The 13,618-nt window shown below is 47.7% G+C and overlaps 5 protein-coding genes across 5 annotated transcripts; 1 reads left to right on the top strand and 4 right to left on the bottom strand.

The window, feature by feature from the left end:
- Positions 1 to 659: 659 nt before the first annotated feature.
- ASPGLDRAFT_23751 (uncharacterized protein) lies at positions 660 to 1,578 on the bottom strand (the record flags this gene model as incomplete). The annotated part of the gene is made up of 3 exons (XM_022543324.1): positions 660 to 1,006; positions 1,154 to 1,250; positions 1,300 to 1,578. 3 exons carry the CDS (start codon positions 1,576 to 1,578, stop codon positions 660 to 662), a joined length of 723 nt encoding a protein of 240 aa, XP_022403265.1.
- A 168-nt stretch (positions 1,579 to 1,746) lies between these two features.
- Positions 1,747 to 3,711, top strand: glcA (type 1 serine/threonine-protein phosphatase catalytic subunit GLC7). The gene is made up of 5 exons (XM_022540482.1): positions 1,747 to 1,764; positions 1,901 to 2,227; positions 2,328 to 2,729; positions 2,868 to 3,167; positions 3,226 to 3,711. The coding sequence occupies exons 2-5, from the start codon at positions 2,051 to 2,053 to the stop codon at positions 3,316 to 3,318; spliced, it is 972 nt and encodes a 323-aa protein (XP_022403264.1). The 5' UTR covers positions 1,747 to 1,764; positions 1,901 to 2,050; the 3' UTR covers positions 3,319 to 3,711.
- Positions 3,712 to 4,524: 813 nt separating this feature from the next.
- sar1 (Arf family GTPase SAR1) lies at positions 4,525 to 5,916 on the bottom strand. Its single transcript, XM_022548177.1, has 6 exons — positions 5,754 to 5,916; positions 5,498 to 5,601; positions 5,399 to 5,438; positions 5,248 to 5,313; positions 4,895 to 5,194; positions 4,525 to 4,821 (listed from the first exon to the last, which is right to left on the bottom strand). The coding sequence occupies exons 1-6, from the start codon at positions 5,770 to 5,772 to the stop codon at positions 4,781 to 4,783; spliced, it is 570 nt and encodes a 189-aa protein (XP_022403263.1). The 5' UTR covers positions 5,773 to 5,916; the 3' UTR covers positions 4,525 to 4,780.
- A 554-nt stretch (positions 5,917 to 6,470) lies between these two features.
- On the bottom strand, positions 6,471 to 8,723 carry ASPGLDRAFT_64828 (DUF2457 domain-containing protein; the record flags this gene model as incomplete). Its single annotated transcript, XM_022548825.1, has 1 exon — positions 6,471 to 8,723. One exon carries the CDS (start codon positions 8,721 to 8,723, stop codon positions 6,471 to 6,473), a length of 2,253 nt encoding a protein of 750 aa, XP_022403262.1.
- A 2,624-nt stretch (positions 8,724 to 11,347) lies between these two features.
- ASPGLDRAFT_1244213 (uncharacterized protein) lies at positions 11,348 to 12,465 on the bottom strand. Its single transcript, XM_022540481.1, has 3 exons — positions 12,183 to 12,465; positions 11,982 to 12,009; positions 11,348 to 11,925 (listed from the first exon to the last, which is right to left on the bottom strand). Exons 1-3 carry the CDS (start codon positions 12,353 to 12,355, stop codon positions 11,665 to 11,667), a joined length of 462 nt encoding a protein of 153 aa, XP_022403261.1. The 5' UTR covers positions 12,356 to 12,465; the 3' UTR covers positions 11,348 to 11,664.
- Positions 12,466 to 13,618: the final 1,153 nt, after the last annotated feature.

Below are 13,618 nucleotides of genomic sequence, written 5' to 3'. Positions count from 1 at the left end.
AAAGTGCGTGAAAAAAAAAAAAAAAAAAAAAAAAAGAAGAAGAAGAAAAAAAAAGCACGGGCCTTTGAGGCTACTTTTGCCGCTATGTTTGGCCACCAATTATTTTTCCTTTTGGATATCTATTCCTCTTCCCGGTCCAGGGAGATTTCTACTGGTGACGGAAGACTACCAGCGCATTTTTTCAGGCGTTACACGAGCATCCAGATGCCAGCTGGGTGGATGATCATTATGACTTTTCTTTTCTATCTCTTTTGACCATTGCAGGCTGGTCCATTTAATGGGAGGCATCATGAAAGACCGTTGTTGTTGATATTCCCCGTCTTTTTAGACTGTTTTGTATTGATATTTATTGGGAGGCAGATACTGAGGCGTTATGGGTGATTTATCTATTGGCGAGGCGTTTGTTTATTTCTTTTCATCTTCATTTTCTTCGACTTTTTGACCCCGCTCTTAATGACGCTTGTCTTGTTTTTGAGGACTGTTGGTGGATATCTCTTTTTGTTTCTACACGGATGGGGAAAAGGGCCGGATTTTGATTTCGGATATGAATGCATGCGACGAGATGATGGAAGAGTAACACTTATATAGTGGAATGCGAGATATGCATGTTGATGAACCATTGTCTTTCTACAAGTATAAATAAGTACGTAGCCTCGCTGTCAGCAGAACCGTTGGGATGTAGGCGGATTGCGCGTTCTGTCATCGAGTGCCCGACGTGCTCCTGCTGTAAGTCTGCAGATATATTGAACTTTTCCCGTCAGATATCTTAAATTACTCTTCTTTTTATCTGCTTTCTGCTTCTTCTTTAGTAAATACTGCAGATATTTCTTCACTACTGTTGAGCCTGGTGGTGGATTACTCTCCACCGCCCGCCCAATCCAGCGCCGCCCCAACTTCACTTTTCCCTCTTCGTTCTTCTCGCTTTTTTCTCCCTTTTTCTTTTCTTGCTTTTTTCTCTTCGGATTCCTCGATCGAGCCTGATTTCTTGTCGTCTGCCTGAGTTTATCTGTTCTGGTGAGCTTTTTTCAGAACCACCAGTAAGTGATTTTCTGTTCTTACTCGCAACCTCCGAGGGGGAAAGAAAACAAGAGAGAAAAAATTTCACCCACTTGGGGAGGGAAAAACTAAGGGAATCCCTTGATTGCCGACTCACTTTCCTTCTCCCTTCCACCACCACCACCACCTCCTCCTCTATCTCCATCATCACAACAACCATAACCAACATCACCACCAGTACTGCTATCACTGCTCTTACTGTCATCTCCCCTCCTTCCCTTCTCGCCACTCCGAAGAATTCACCTCCCGATTCTCGTCCACCGCCATCGCGTCCCCGTTGTCCGTTGTCATCAACTCATCGTCGCCAACTCTCCCACCACCACCGACGACGACTACAACGACTCCTTTTTCTTTTTCCTTTTTCTTTTTTTTTTTTTTTGTCACCCTCTGTCGCTCTTCGGTTTCTCCTCCATATCGAGGCCTTTTTTCCGAATTCATCGCAGACCGGGCGGGAGCCACACCCGGCAACAACACACCGTCCTGGTCATCGGCGCATCCCCACCGTCGACGAGAAAATTTCATAACAAAAGAATTCCCTCTTTTGCATCTATCTGCATTTGCTAGAGGCTGGTTTTTATCATCTCGTCATCTGGCGTAACTTGCCAGATTTCGATTTTTTTTTTTTTCCTTTTTCTTTTTTCGTTTCTTTTTTCAGGGCCTTGGGCCTGAATTCTTTTATTTGCATTCTTCCTCTAGAATCCTTGTTTGGTAAGTTGTGCAATCCCGTCTCTGCTCCCCTAATCGCATTGGAGGAGGCACGAGAAAAATCTGTTTACGATTGGCATTGCTATCGCTTTTCTCCCTACTCTGTCGCTTCTGATTGTTTCTAACCTCGTCTTGATAGTTTATAGGCACCGCGTCATCTGTCATACCATTTCCGTGCGCTCCACGCCGATTTTTCCTCCGTCGCCAGTCGCCTCTGTTTTACTATCATCGTCTTTTTTGTTTTCCATTTTCTAGTCCTTTTTTGTCGTCCCATAAAAACCATTTCGCCATGGCTGACCAGGAAGTGGATTTGGACTCGATCATTGACCGTCTCTTGGAGGTGAGGGGTAGCCGGCCTGGAAAGCAGGTTCAACTCTTGGAATCGGAGATTCGTTTTCTCTGCACTAAGGCGAGAGAAATCTTCATCTCTCAACCCATCCTGCTGGAGTTGGAAGCACCCATCAAGGTACATCATCCCTGTTCCGTTTCTTCCACACCCCCTTTTCCCGTCTACTCCGGGTTAGAGTGGCTGTGGACTTGCTAACGGAATGGGTCCGTGCGACTAGATTTGCGGTGATATCCACGGCCAATACTATGATCTTCTGCGTCTCTTTGAATACGGTGGCTTCCCGCCGGAAGCCAACTACCTTTTCCTCGGTGACTACGTCGACCGTGGCAAGCAGTCCCTCGAAACCATCTGCCTTCTCCTCGCGTACAAGATCAAGTACCCCGAAAACTTCTTCGTTCTCCGTGGTAACCACGAGTGCGCCTCCATCAACCGAATCTACGGTTTCTACGATGAGTGCAAGCGGAGGTACAACATCAAGCTCTGGAAGACATTCACCGATTGCTTCAACTGCTTGCCCATTGCCGCCATTATCGATGAGAAGATCTTCACCATGCACGGTGGTCTCAGTCCCGACTTGAACTCGATGGAACAGATCCGCCGTGTCATGCGTCCTACTGATGTAAGTCGCTTCCCTGTACAATGTTACTGCACACTACCCACATTTTCTTGCTCCAAATACGAGGGGGAGAAAATTAATTTCCTTTCGCCTGGCTCCTTGAAGCTCAAGGCTTGATCCGCTAACCGATAACTGATATAGATTCCTGACTGCGGTCTTCTCTGCGATCTCCTCTGGTCCGATCCCGACAAGGATATCACTGGTTGGAGCGAAAACGACCGCGGTGTGTCGTTCACCTTCGGTCCCGACGTCGTCTCACGATTCCTGCAGAAACACGATATGGATTTGATATGCCGCGCCCATCAAGTCGTCGAGGATGGTTATGAGTTCTTCTCGAAGCGACAACTCGTAACGCTGTTCAGCGCTCCCAACTACTGTGGAGAATTTGACAATGCTGGTGCGATGATGAGCGTCGATGAGAGTTTGCTTTGTTCGTTCCAGGTATGTCGCAATCGCTTGTCTTGATCAGTTGGGACAGATCGCTAACAATCGTGAACAGATCTTGAAACCAGCAGAAAAGAAACAAAAGTACGTCCACGGGGGCATGAGCTTCGGCAGGCCCATCACTCCTCCGCGAAAGCAAAAGAAGTAAGAATTCGTACGAGCTTTTCTTTTTTCCATGTGCAGCAGGTTCGGGCGGCGATAGAACATATCAGCGATATCTATCACACAGCATCCACCACACGCGAGTCCACACAGTTTAGCGACACGAACGGCGACATTCGAAAGGGACCCCATGTATTAGACGACGTTCGAGAGCAGAGTCCCACGACAGCCACCGGAAGTTTCGTGAACATAAAAAGAAAAAGAGAAAAGAGGATACGCCGAGATTTCCCCCCCTCTCCCTCCCCATGTGAAATTCCAGCGACATTGAACTGTTTTGAGCGGAGTGCTTGTTTTCCCTTTTTCCTCTTATCATCTGGAACGGTACTACTATTATTCTGCTACTTGAAGGGGTTGGTCTTTTCTTTTCTTTTTCTCATTTCCATTTATCCTTGATCATTGTTCTCTCTTTCTTGTTTCTTTCTTTTTTTCACTGTGTTTTTTTCGTCCCTTTCATTTTCCCTCTTGTTGTCCCGGATTCATTTTGAGACAGGAGGAAGGGAAAAGCGACGGGTTGCATCTGGTGTTTCTCTCTCCGTTTGCCTTTTTCTCTTTTCCCTTTTTCTTTCTATTTAATCTTCCTGTGAGTGTAATGCCAAATTAAAACGCAAGGAACATGTCTTTTGTCTCTTGTATCTTCAGTACAGCAAGCACTTCTACATGCGCCTGAAATAGTCCAATCCTCTTTTTGACGAAATAATATTGTTGTCCTTAGCAAATGACGTCGGCAATTATTAACTGTGCTGTTATGATTCGTTCGACTGTATATAGGGTATGGGGGTATGTACAGAGGTCAGGGGTCATTGCTTGGTCTCGTATAATGCCATTGTACTCGGGACTCGGGACTCGACATTTGTATTGATTTTTCTGTTTGTTTGGCTTGGATATGTATGTTTGTATGTAGATTGCATGCCATGCATGTACCCTACTGCGTATAACAAACACTTGAGGTTGAGGTGAGGGGTATTTAGTCTGTAGTCCTGTCCGTTATTCTATTTCAACGAATTCTTTCCCTCGTGTAGATACTACAGTATGGCAGTCTCTATGGCAAGTATAGAGGTGAGGGAAGAGGTGAGGGAAGAGGTGAGGGAAGAGGTGAGGGAAGAGGCTCGTGAACTATGATTACTCCTATATTTCTAAATGAATCAGAAAAGAAAAAAGCGACTTGCACAAAAAAAAAAAAAAAAAAAAAAAAGCTAACACATTGACATACATGCTCTAAAAACAAATCCAGAACAAGGCTAATCTGGTCATTTACCAAAGCAAAAGCGAAAAAGAAACAGGAAGAGCAATTAACCCCAGGAATATCGAACGCTGTTGAAACTGCGGGGGTTGCGTACGGCGTACGATGTGTATTGACTTGGCTTGGCTTATTTTGTTGAGTTGAGGGTATGAAAGGGTGGGATATATGGCATGGTATGGTATGAGGGAAGGGAAAGCATCGGAATCATTTAGACGTATTGAGAGAGCCATCTGATACCTTCACCGTATCCTGTAGTGAAAAGATACATATTAGCATATGTCCCAAATGGCAAGCAAGAGATAAACGAGAAAGGAGAACATACCCTGCCTCATAACAACACTACACATAAACACCTCAATCGGCCGAATCCCCTCCAACGGCACCTTGCCCTTACCAGTAGTCTGGTACAGACCCAACTGATGTCTCAGCTCATCCTCGCTCACGGCACGGGGGTGGTCGATCTTGTTTCCGAGAACAAGGAAGGGGACCTTGGCGAGCTCCTCCATGGACAGGAGGGCGTCCAGCTCGGCCTTGGACTCGAGGAACCGCTCGTGGTCGCAGGAGTCGACCAGGAAGACGATGCCGCTGACTTCGGGGAAGTAGTCCTTCCAGAGACGGCGGGCTGTGTGTCATCAGTATTGAGGTTGTGCTGGAGGGAGGAGGGTAGGGACTCACCCTGCTGGTGACCACCAAGATCGAACGTCGTGAACCGGTTGTTTCCGATGGCGAGTTCCTCCGATGCTGATCGTTGTCAGTCCTGTGCTTTCTTCCTTTCAAATATCCAATCCGGAGTATCCATCAAGTCCCGGGAAGCGAAGGTACGTACTAGGGTGCGCGGTGGGCTGCAGAATCGCAACGCGATCGTTCTATTTCCCTGTTAGCATCCGTCTACCACAACCTTCCAAGGTAAGAGAAGAAAACTCACCTTCAACATATGCAACAAGGTCGTCTTTCCGGCATTATCAAGACCGAGGAAGAGAAGCTTGGCGTGCTTGTTGAGAAGACCCAGCGAGGCCAAAATATCGTAGACTGATCGACAGGTTCAAAATTAGCATAACGACTTTCATCAACCCGGGATCTGATCGCAGCAATAGAACAGGAATGGATTATCATGTCCCGAGTCGCAAACAGGACAAGATAACAGAGACCAGCTGAAGAAGAATTCCAGGCGCATCACTTACACCAGTTGATAATCCACATTGTAAGCTCTGGACTCGATGAGAAAAAAGGGCTCAGGTAAAAGAACAAAGACGATGAATATCAGATATAAACACTGAGAGGTTCCAGGAGTAAATGGAGTGCTGGCAAGAAGAAAGGCGAAAAGAAGCCAGGTTGCGGAGGGCGTCGAGGATGGGTTGACGTTGACGGTCCGATTCGCTTGCCCGACCGCTTGCTTGTTTGGACTTAACCGAAAAAGCAGACCGAGTGGCAACTGCTATACACTACTCCGTACTTCGATACTATAATTTATGTACAGAGTACTGAGTGTTTTACTGGGAAATTATCATAAGTTAGGGGTATCTGTAATTCATTCAAGCGATGGTGGGTATATCTACAGCCCAGCAAGATCCAGCAAACAAGGGCCCGGTAAAGATCGAGAAATAACAAAAGAGGTGCTCTAAAGACACAAATGAGAAATATAAGCAAATATGTATAGTAGAACGTAAACGATCGCCCTGTAAATGCAAGCAAAATATCCTCTCTGAACAAGAAAGATTGAATCGCAAGAAAAGGTCAGCGATAGGGGATATATGACCAAAGTAACAATAGCAATGCACAATCAAGAAAAGCGAGGGTAATCGTGAAAATTTTTGTTTTGACAAAAATGGTATAAAAAAAAAAAAAAGAAATTCTATGTACAAAAGAAGGACTCAGATTCCTGTTCGGAAAGAGGGGGCTTAAACGGATAGGACGAGCTGGGCGTCTTCTCCAACGCCATAAGCTCTGCACCTCTCAGCAACTTCGAGGCCAAGCTCCTTCATCCGTTCAGCGCCTTTTCCGGGAATCGGTCGCCGCACCATCTGCTCTTTGGCAGCTCTGCGGCAGTGTTGACGCCAAAACTTTTCCTTTCGTTTCTGACGCTTCTTCTCGAGACCCTCGACAATATCGATGGGCCCACGGGTGTGCACTTCACGCGTGCGAGACGTTTCATCCGAAGAGTCATCAATGCCCGTCCACCGGGGACGCCATTCCTCTAAGCTGGCGAAGAAAGGGTTCGGAGTTCGAGGAAGCGACTTGGTCCGCGTCACGGATGGCCGCTGAACCAATTCGCTGATGTTGACACCCTGTGGGTGCATAAGCGGGGCCTCTTCTGAGGGTCTCCGGTCAATGGGAGACGGCAGCTTCAGTTGTTTCATGGTTGGAGGCGGCGGGGAGCGAAGACGCTTAGGCGAGGAGCGACCCTGACGAGGAGGCGGCGGCGAGACCATACGCTTCGGTGGTGGTGAAACCATACGCTTGGAGGGAGAGAGATGAGGTGAGGTTTTCTGGCTCTGCGTGGCGCTGGAACGGCCCCGAGGGGATTCATCCACTACCGACTCTTCCACCTCGTCTTCCTCGTCCTCATCTTCATCTTCAGGATCAGAGGTGGGGAAGCTCGGGTCAATATCCTGGGGGATGACGACTTGCTTGGACAGGCGACGCTGCTCCATGCAGGACTTGTATGCAGCCTCCAAGGGACGATCCTCGTCCAACGTACCACAGACAAAGTCCGTGCTATCGGGGAGGTTCGGGGTACCAGGTCGCATCCTAGGTGTCTTGGAAGATCGTCGACCAGGCTTCCCAGTCAGAGCCGGTGGCCAGTTTCGTTTTTCGTTATCAAAAGGCGAATCGTACGAGGCGTTCGACACCCTACGATCCAAGGGCTGACGAGGGATGTCGATGGTTTGTGGGCTGGTCGCAGCTGTAGTAGTGGTCGTGGCCCAGAACTCATAGTCTGAGCCAGCGTCACTGTCGTCTGAATCCGCAAAACCAGCCTCGTTGTCAGACTCGTTTCCATCGTCCGTATCTGCATCATCGTCGTCTTCGTCTGCAGAATCGTCGTCATCGTCCTCATCCTCATCGTCGTCGTCAAAATCATCCTCGTCTTCCAGGGCCTCTTGCTCCGCCTCTTCACCAAGTTTCCTAATCGCGATTTCCTTCTTCATACAATCACTCAAAGTAATCTTATTGGTATATTCACCAGCCTTGGCAACCCATTCGTCATCTTCCTCAACGGAACTGGCAAACTCGTGGAAACGAGTCGCCTCCGACTCCTCAAACTTGCCCAGACCCCGGGTGGGAACTCCTCTCCGGTCGGTCGGCGTCGACTCCTGAGCGGATTCTGTCTGGGGAATGGTAACCGGCGCCGATGGCTCCTTTTCTGGCTGAGAGGCCCTGCGGGCAATAGGAGCAGGCGAGCATCGGGGCCTTGACCGGAACGCTGTCTTGCGAACTGGCGAGCGCTCACGTGTGGGCTCGGGATTCTTCGAGGGACACACAAAGGTAAGGGTCGTCTTCCGCTTCACTGGCTCGGTGGGCGTAGGCTCGGATTCCTTGTTCTGTGCGATCGGCTTTGGCGGTGTAGAGGACTGCGGCTGTTGCTGTTGAGGCTTCTGCTGCCCCTCAGCCTTGCGACCACATGCAAAGCTAATGCACCTCTTGCGCCCGAGATTAGCCTCAACGGTACATTCACTGGGGTCAGCAGCGGTGTTTTTATTTGTTGTCGTTGAAGATCGTCTGCCGGTCAAGTGCGAAGGAGCGGGAGGACTGGGAGTGTTGGAAAGCGACGGGCTGGTCGTCATGCCACCGTCACTGGTCAATTCGGCTGTCGAGACGCCACTGATATTGCTCTGCGGGTAGGAACGGAATGAGACGCGGTGACCGTAGGAAGGTTGAGGTTCTGTGGGCGAGAGTTCCGGGCTGTTCTTCAAAGCACGGGTGAGGAGCGACTCTGGGACGGGGGGTGACTTGACGTAGACGAGGGTATCGTCATCGTGGGCGTGCATTGGCGAGGAAGGCAGAAAGCGATGATCGGGGGGTTCATCGGCGTCCTCGGCCATATCTGTTGTATCTTGGCTTGCTGGCTTGTTGGACGAGTGTGGTGAGAGAAGCATCTTGACGATCTTGTGTATTGAGGAAAAAGGTCTGTCACCACCGCGGAAGTGTGCCATTCCTTCAGGTTATCGAGTCGACTCGCGTCACGACAATTAAATCGGTCGGAGCATAAGCCGAAAAGGTATTAGGAAAAGAAAGATGAAAAAAATTAGAACAAAGAGGTAATAGACCAAAGAGGAAGTAAGAGAGAAGACTCGAATAAGGTGAAAAGGTTGAAGTATGACGAAGGTGGTGGTGGTGGTGGTGGTGAATGGGAGGCGCGGATGGCGGAAATAGTAGTATCTTTGTACAAATGAAGACAAAAAGATGCTCTCTCAATATCGATCGAGGATTAAGATCCAAAACCGATCGACGCAGATAGCGGAAGAGGAAGTATTATAAAAAGAATGTCCCATAGAGGACGACGATTGTCATGATATACAGCACATGGCGTAGTTGCGCAGGAGGGAGAGGCAAAGTAAGGGCAGGGAAGTGACAAGAAAGTCGAGTATGCCCGCCAAGAGTAGGCGAAGCACGGCTCTTTTTTGGCCTTGTGTAAGAAAAGGCAAAAAGAAAAAAAGAGGAATGGCGACTCAACGAGCGCCAGGAAGAGACGCGTCGAAGGAGTGCCCAAAGAACAGCTTATGGATGTGTTGGCAGAAGTGGATTGTGTAGAGAGGAGGGAGGAGAAGAAGAGGAAAAGGAAAAAGAAAAAGAGAGACAGAAGGCAAAAGGCAAGAAAGCGAGAGGAAGGAATCAGATTTAGTATATGCTCGTTAACCACAAAGGCGGAGGTTTACTGTATGTAATTTTCAAGTCATTTAATAATAATAATAAAAAATTTAAATAAAATAAAAAGAGGTTAGGCGTGTACTCCGTAATTTACGAAAACCTCGTGGTCAAGTCACTTACTGTACAGAGTAGTCAAATATTACTCTGTACCGTCATCGGAATTGCCACACACAAATAGAATTCAAATTACAGTTTTTCTCGTCGTTTTCTGCAGTCCGTCTGTGTGACGCTCGGGCCAGTGACCCATATTGATCTTCTTAATTGGCCAGATGCCATTTCGGTTCCTGCGGCTACATGGGACATTACAGTACAGTACAGCTGAGTAAGTTAAGTTAGTACCCGTGCCCGTAGGGTGCAGGGGAACGGTAACAATGCATGGCAGGGAGAAGACAAAGCAAGAAATAGGAGTACAAGTAAAAAAAAAAAAAATAGAACTGCAAGGCTGGTAGTCCGTAGAGCGAAGTCAAAAGGCAAAGGCAGCGAGATGTTCTGGTGTTGTTGGTGGAAATTCTCCTAGAACATACATGGGCTATCGGAGATGACTATGAGGCATTTTGTTCTAGTACTCCGTAGAGGGACCTGGGACATACAACTACGGACGGGCTGCTCGCTTCACTCAAAGGACCAGTTAAAGACACACACAATAATAACCACCCGTCTGACTGGCGAATGGTCTCCCCCCGTTTCCCCTTAATAAGACTGCATATTACCCCAAAATACGCGGGCCCCGGAGTACTTACGGAGAAAGAAAGTACGGAGCCCACCTCCTCAACCATGGATGGTTGGATTTTCGCTACCGCCAGGATAAAACGGCACAGGGTTTTTACTCTGTCCTTGCACTTGCACTTGGTTGGCACCAATGGCACCACACACAGATTATTTTCAAATAGGCCTTACAAAATAACGTATTACCGGCAGGTCTACTACTACTGAGACGGCCGAAAAGAAAATGCTGGGAAAGGAGGGCGAGAAACTCTATCGCACAGAAAAATTTGAAGAGCCTTGTGAGGGAATATGCTTTAGTGATAGGCCAAGAGCCATGCGCGTAGAGCGCGTGTATCTCAATTGAATTAGACTTTTGCAACTGACCCTCTTCATTTCTACTCCATAGTACAGAGTACATACAGAATTACACTTGATCTGCTTTCATGCTTCCTCTGTATTGGTGTTGAATGCTTGGTTCTTGTCGCTCAACCGCTGCTTCTCTTGGCAGCCTTGGCTGATTTCCCTTGCCTGCAGTTGTGTCCGAATTTGGAATGTTTAGATCTTGGCAGATGAAGATAGCATGCGTGCTGACTGCTTGCAAAAGATACGGCCTACTATGATGTATACAAAGTACCGATGATGCCGGTATATAATTAGAGAGACCAATTGCATCTGTCAAGGATAATGAATCCATAACTAATGGGAATGGACCGCTTTACATACATATCACTTTGCTTATTCCAAGACGCAGCAAAAGCAAAACCAAGACCATGACGGCTATTCAGATCTCAAGCATTCTGGCCCATTGTGTATTATGTTTTCATAAGATGACTATCTCGCTTGGCATCATTCTCAGGAGTGCTGCTTGTAGGAACATGTCTCCGTCCTAAGAAAGGAATGCAAACCCTTACATCCTCTCCTGACACTTCTGCGAGCGAAGTTCTCGACAATGCATCGAAATTTCTTGGACGAATTCCCTTGCTCCTGGCATTCCTAGCTCCTGAGATATAGATCTGATCTGACATTGTGTGGAATGTGCAGTGACCCCATACTCTACTCAGTACGGAGTCGAGTCGAGGTGAATCCGCCATACTACGGAGCACCCTATAGATGGCTTGTGCTTCAATAGATCGAACGCAAAAACGACCAAAACAAGCAGATCGATCTCAGCCATCTAATGCAAATAATACAAACTAACGATTAAGTCATAAAGGCTTTCTTTAGTGAGTGATGGTCAAAATCGATGTTTATTCTCCGGTCGTAATCGTAATACGCAAATTACAGAATACGCAGGAAGGATATATCGCGAAAGTCGTCCAAGAGAGCAACAACAGCGCAGATCTGTCAATCCCAGTCCTCCGAAACAAAACTTGGGCATGAACTGTACGAAGTATGGAGTATGGAGTATGGAGTACATACTCTCGTAGCCACCAGGAACTGCAAGAGCAAAAAGGAATTGGACCCATGATCCAGGATAAACAAAACACCAGACCAGGCTCCCGGCCCCCAAACCATCATCCTTCAACCCGTCCATTCAACTGACGGATGCAACTGACTCGCCGCCCCAAGGCTGACGAAGACACTGCCCGATGATGAATGACAAGCGGTCAAGAGTGCCGATGGCCGAACAGCCATGACCAAGAATAACAATGATAGACACACACAAACACAGACACGCACTGACTTGGATCGCAACGGTTGGCTGGTTTGGCAAGCCAAGCGGGGTCTTGCTTTTTGCCGAACGTCTTCGCTTTTCCTTTTTTCACCTTTTGTTCTATTCCAGTGGGATGGATGGGATGCATTTCGCGACGCGATAAAACATCATCGAAAGGCTTGATTCTATTGAGATATTGAGGCTGGGATAAGCTTCGACTGAGTCAGGGATATCCTGGTAACTGCCAGTGTTGATTTCGATCTGATATTGATATCTCCTCGGGGTCCTTGCTTGTATCTGGCGGTTTCACTACGAACACATGGTAGGAAGACAACGTGCAAATCACCTTCAACGGAGAAGCTCGGACACCGACAATCGCTCTCACCTGATTTCTGATGGCAACGAGGAGACCTCCAGCCATCTGGCACGAGAGCCGTACCCCGTATGCGTACTTCGTACTGTGGCGGGAGATGCAATGCAATAGCAGGGAAATACTACTCTGTAGCTCTTCGTCCGTTCATATGTTCTCCGTACTCCGTATGCAAGAGCTTTCCCCATTCCATGTACAATTCTCCAGGTGAATTGTCAGTGGGGGATCTGTAGCGTACTCCTCTCTGTTTCGTTTCGAGAGGTGCAAGGCCGGTCGGGCTCCCGGTGAGCAAACTCGGGCATCGCGCATGCAACCACCAAAGTATGAGGCATTTAGTTCCCTTCTCTAATACTTTTTAGTAAGTAAGTGGTCACCTGCCATGTCGTTCTCTCCACCGCGACTGGAGAGTTCAGGTGTTTGGGATGCTCCATGAGGCGCCTGATTGGGAAAGTGTGGACTTGACATCTCGGATAGGCATGGACAGTTCACTCGACATGTTTCTGAGTTTCCGAGTTCTGTTCCGGCGAATTGGATCTTGCGTTTTTCGCTTCTGTGTGTGGAAATTTATCCGATTTTTATTCTTTTTTATCCTTTTTTTTTTTTTTTTTTTTTTTTTTTTTTATCTTGCAGTTACAGGGTATTGCTATTTAATACCCAATTACTTGTACAGTCATCAGTTACCATTAATACCAGTCAGTAATATATTTTCAATATCCCCTTACCTCACACAAATCACCCACACAAGTATACAAAGTACAAACCTCAGCTCAGAACACACCACACACCACAAACCGCCAAGACGTCAACACAACAACTTAATCCCACACTCCCTCCCACAATACCCCATCCTCGTACATCATGATCTCCTGATCGACGAATAGCCCCGGACCAGAGTAAGCAAGCCCGGCAAGATAGGTTCCCGCTGGGAAATGCTACCTACATTCCCACGGGGAAGAGAAAGGGGGAACACAGCGGACGCAAGGGAAAAAAAAAAAAAAAAGGAAAGGAAACAGCACAGCCCAGCCCAGCCCGAGCCAAGAGGGGAAAAAAAAGGAAACCTGAACTTCCGCCAAGGAGCCAAGAATTGAGCCAAGAAGTAGAGCTTGGCGGGTGTGTACGGAACTATGCGGTGCTAGTGGGTGTGCTATGGAATGTTTATGTTATGTTATGCTGCCAAGATCGATCTAGTAGTATGGCTGTGGTAGGCATCATTATTATTGTACGCGTTGAGTCTGTGTTTGCGTTCGTACTAGTTATCTATGGCTATGCTATGTCATGCTATGTCGCTAGTTATTCCTGGTAACCTAGCGCCAAGGCTCACTCCCTCCGGATTTCCTGGATCTGGATCCTAGAATAAATATTGATAACACTGTCCAGCACAAGTATGGAAGAAATGCACCGTCGATCCGCTGACCTTATTATTCAGAGGAAAGGTCTTGGCGAAGAGGCGA

This window comes from Aspergillus glaucus (assembly GCF_001890805.1).
Source record: "Aspergillus glaucus CBS 516.65 unplaced genomic scaffold ASPGLscaffold_5, whole genome shotgun sequence".
NCBI lineage: Eukaryota > Fungi > Ascomycota > Eurotiomycetes > Eurotiales > Aspergillaceae > Aspergillus > Aspergillus glaucus.
Note: the sequence above shows the minus strand (reverse complement) of the source record. Positions and strands in the feature narration are given on the sequence as shown.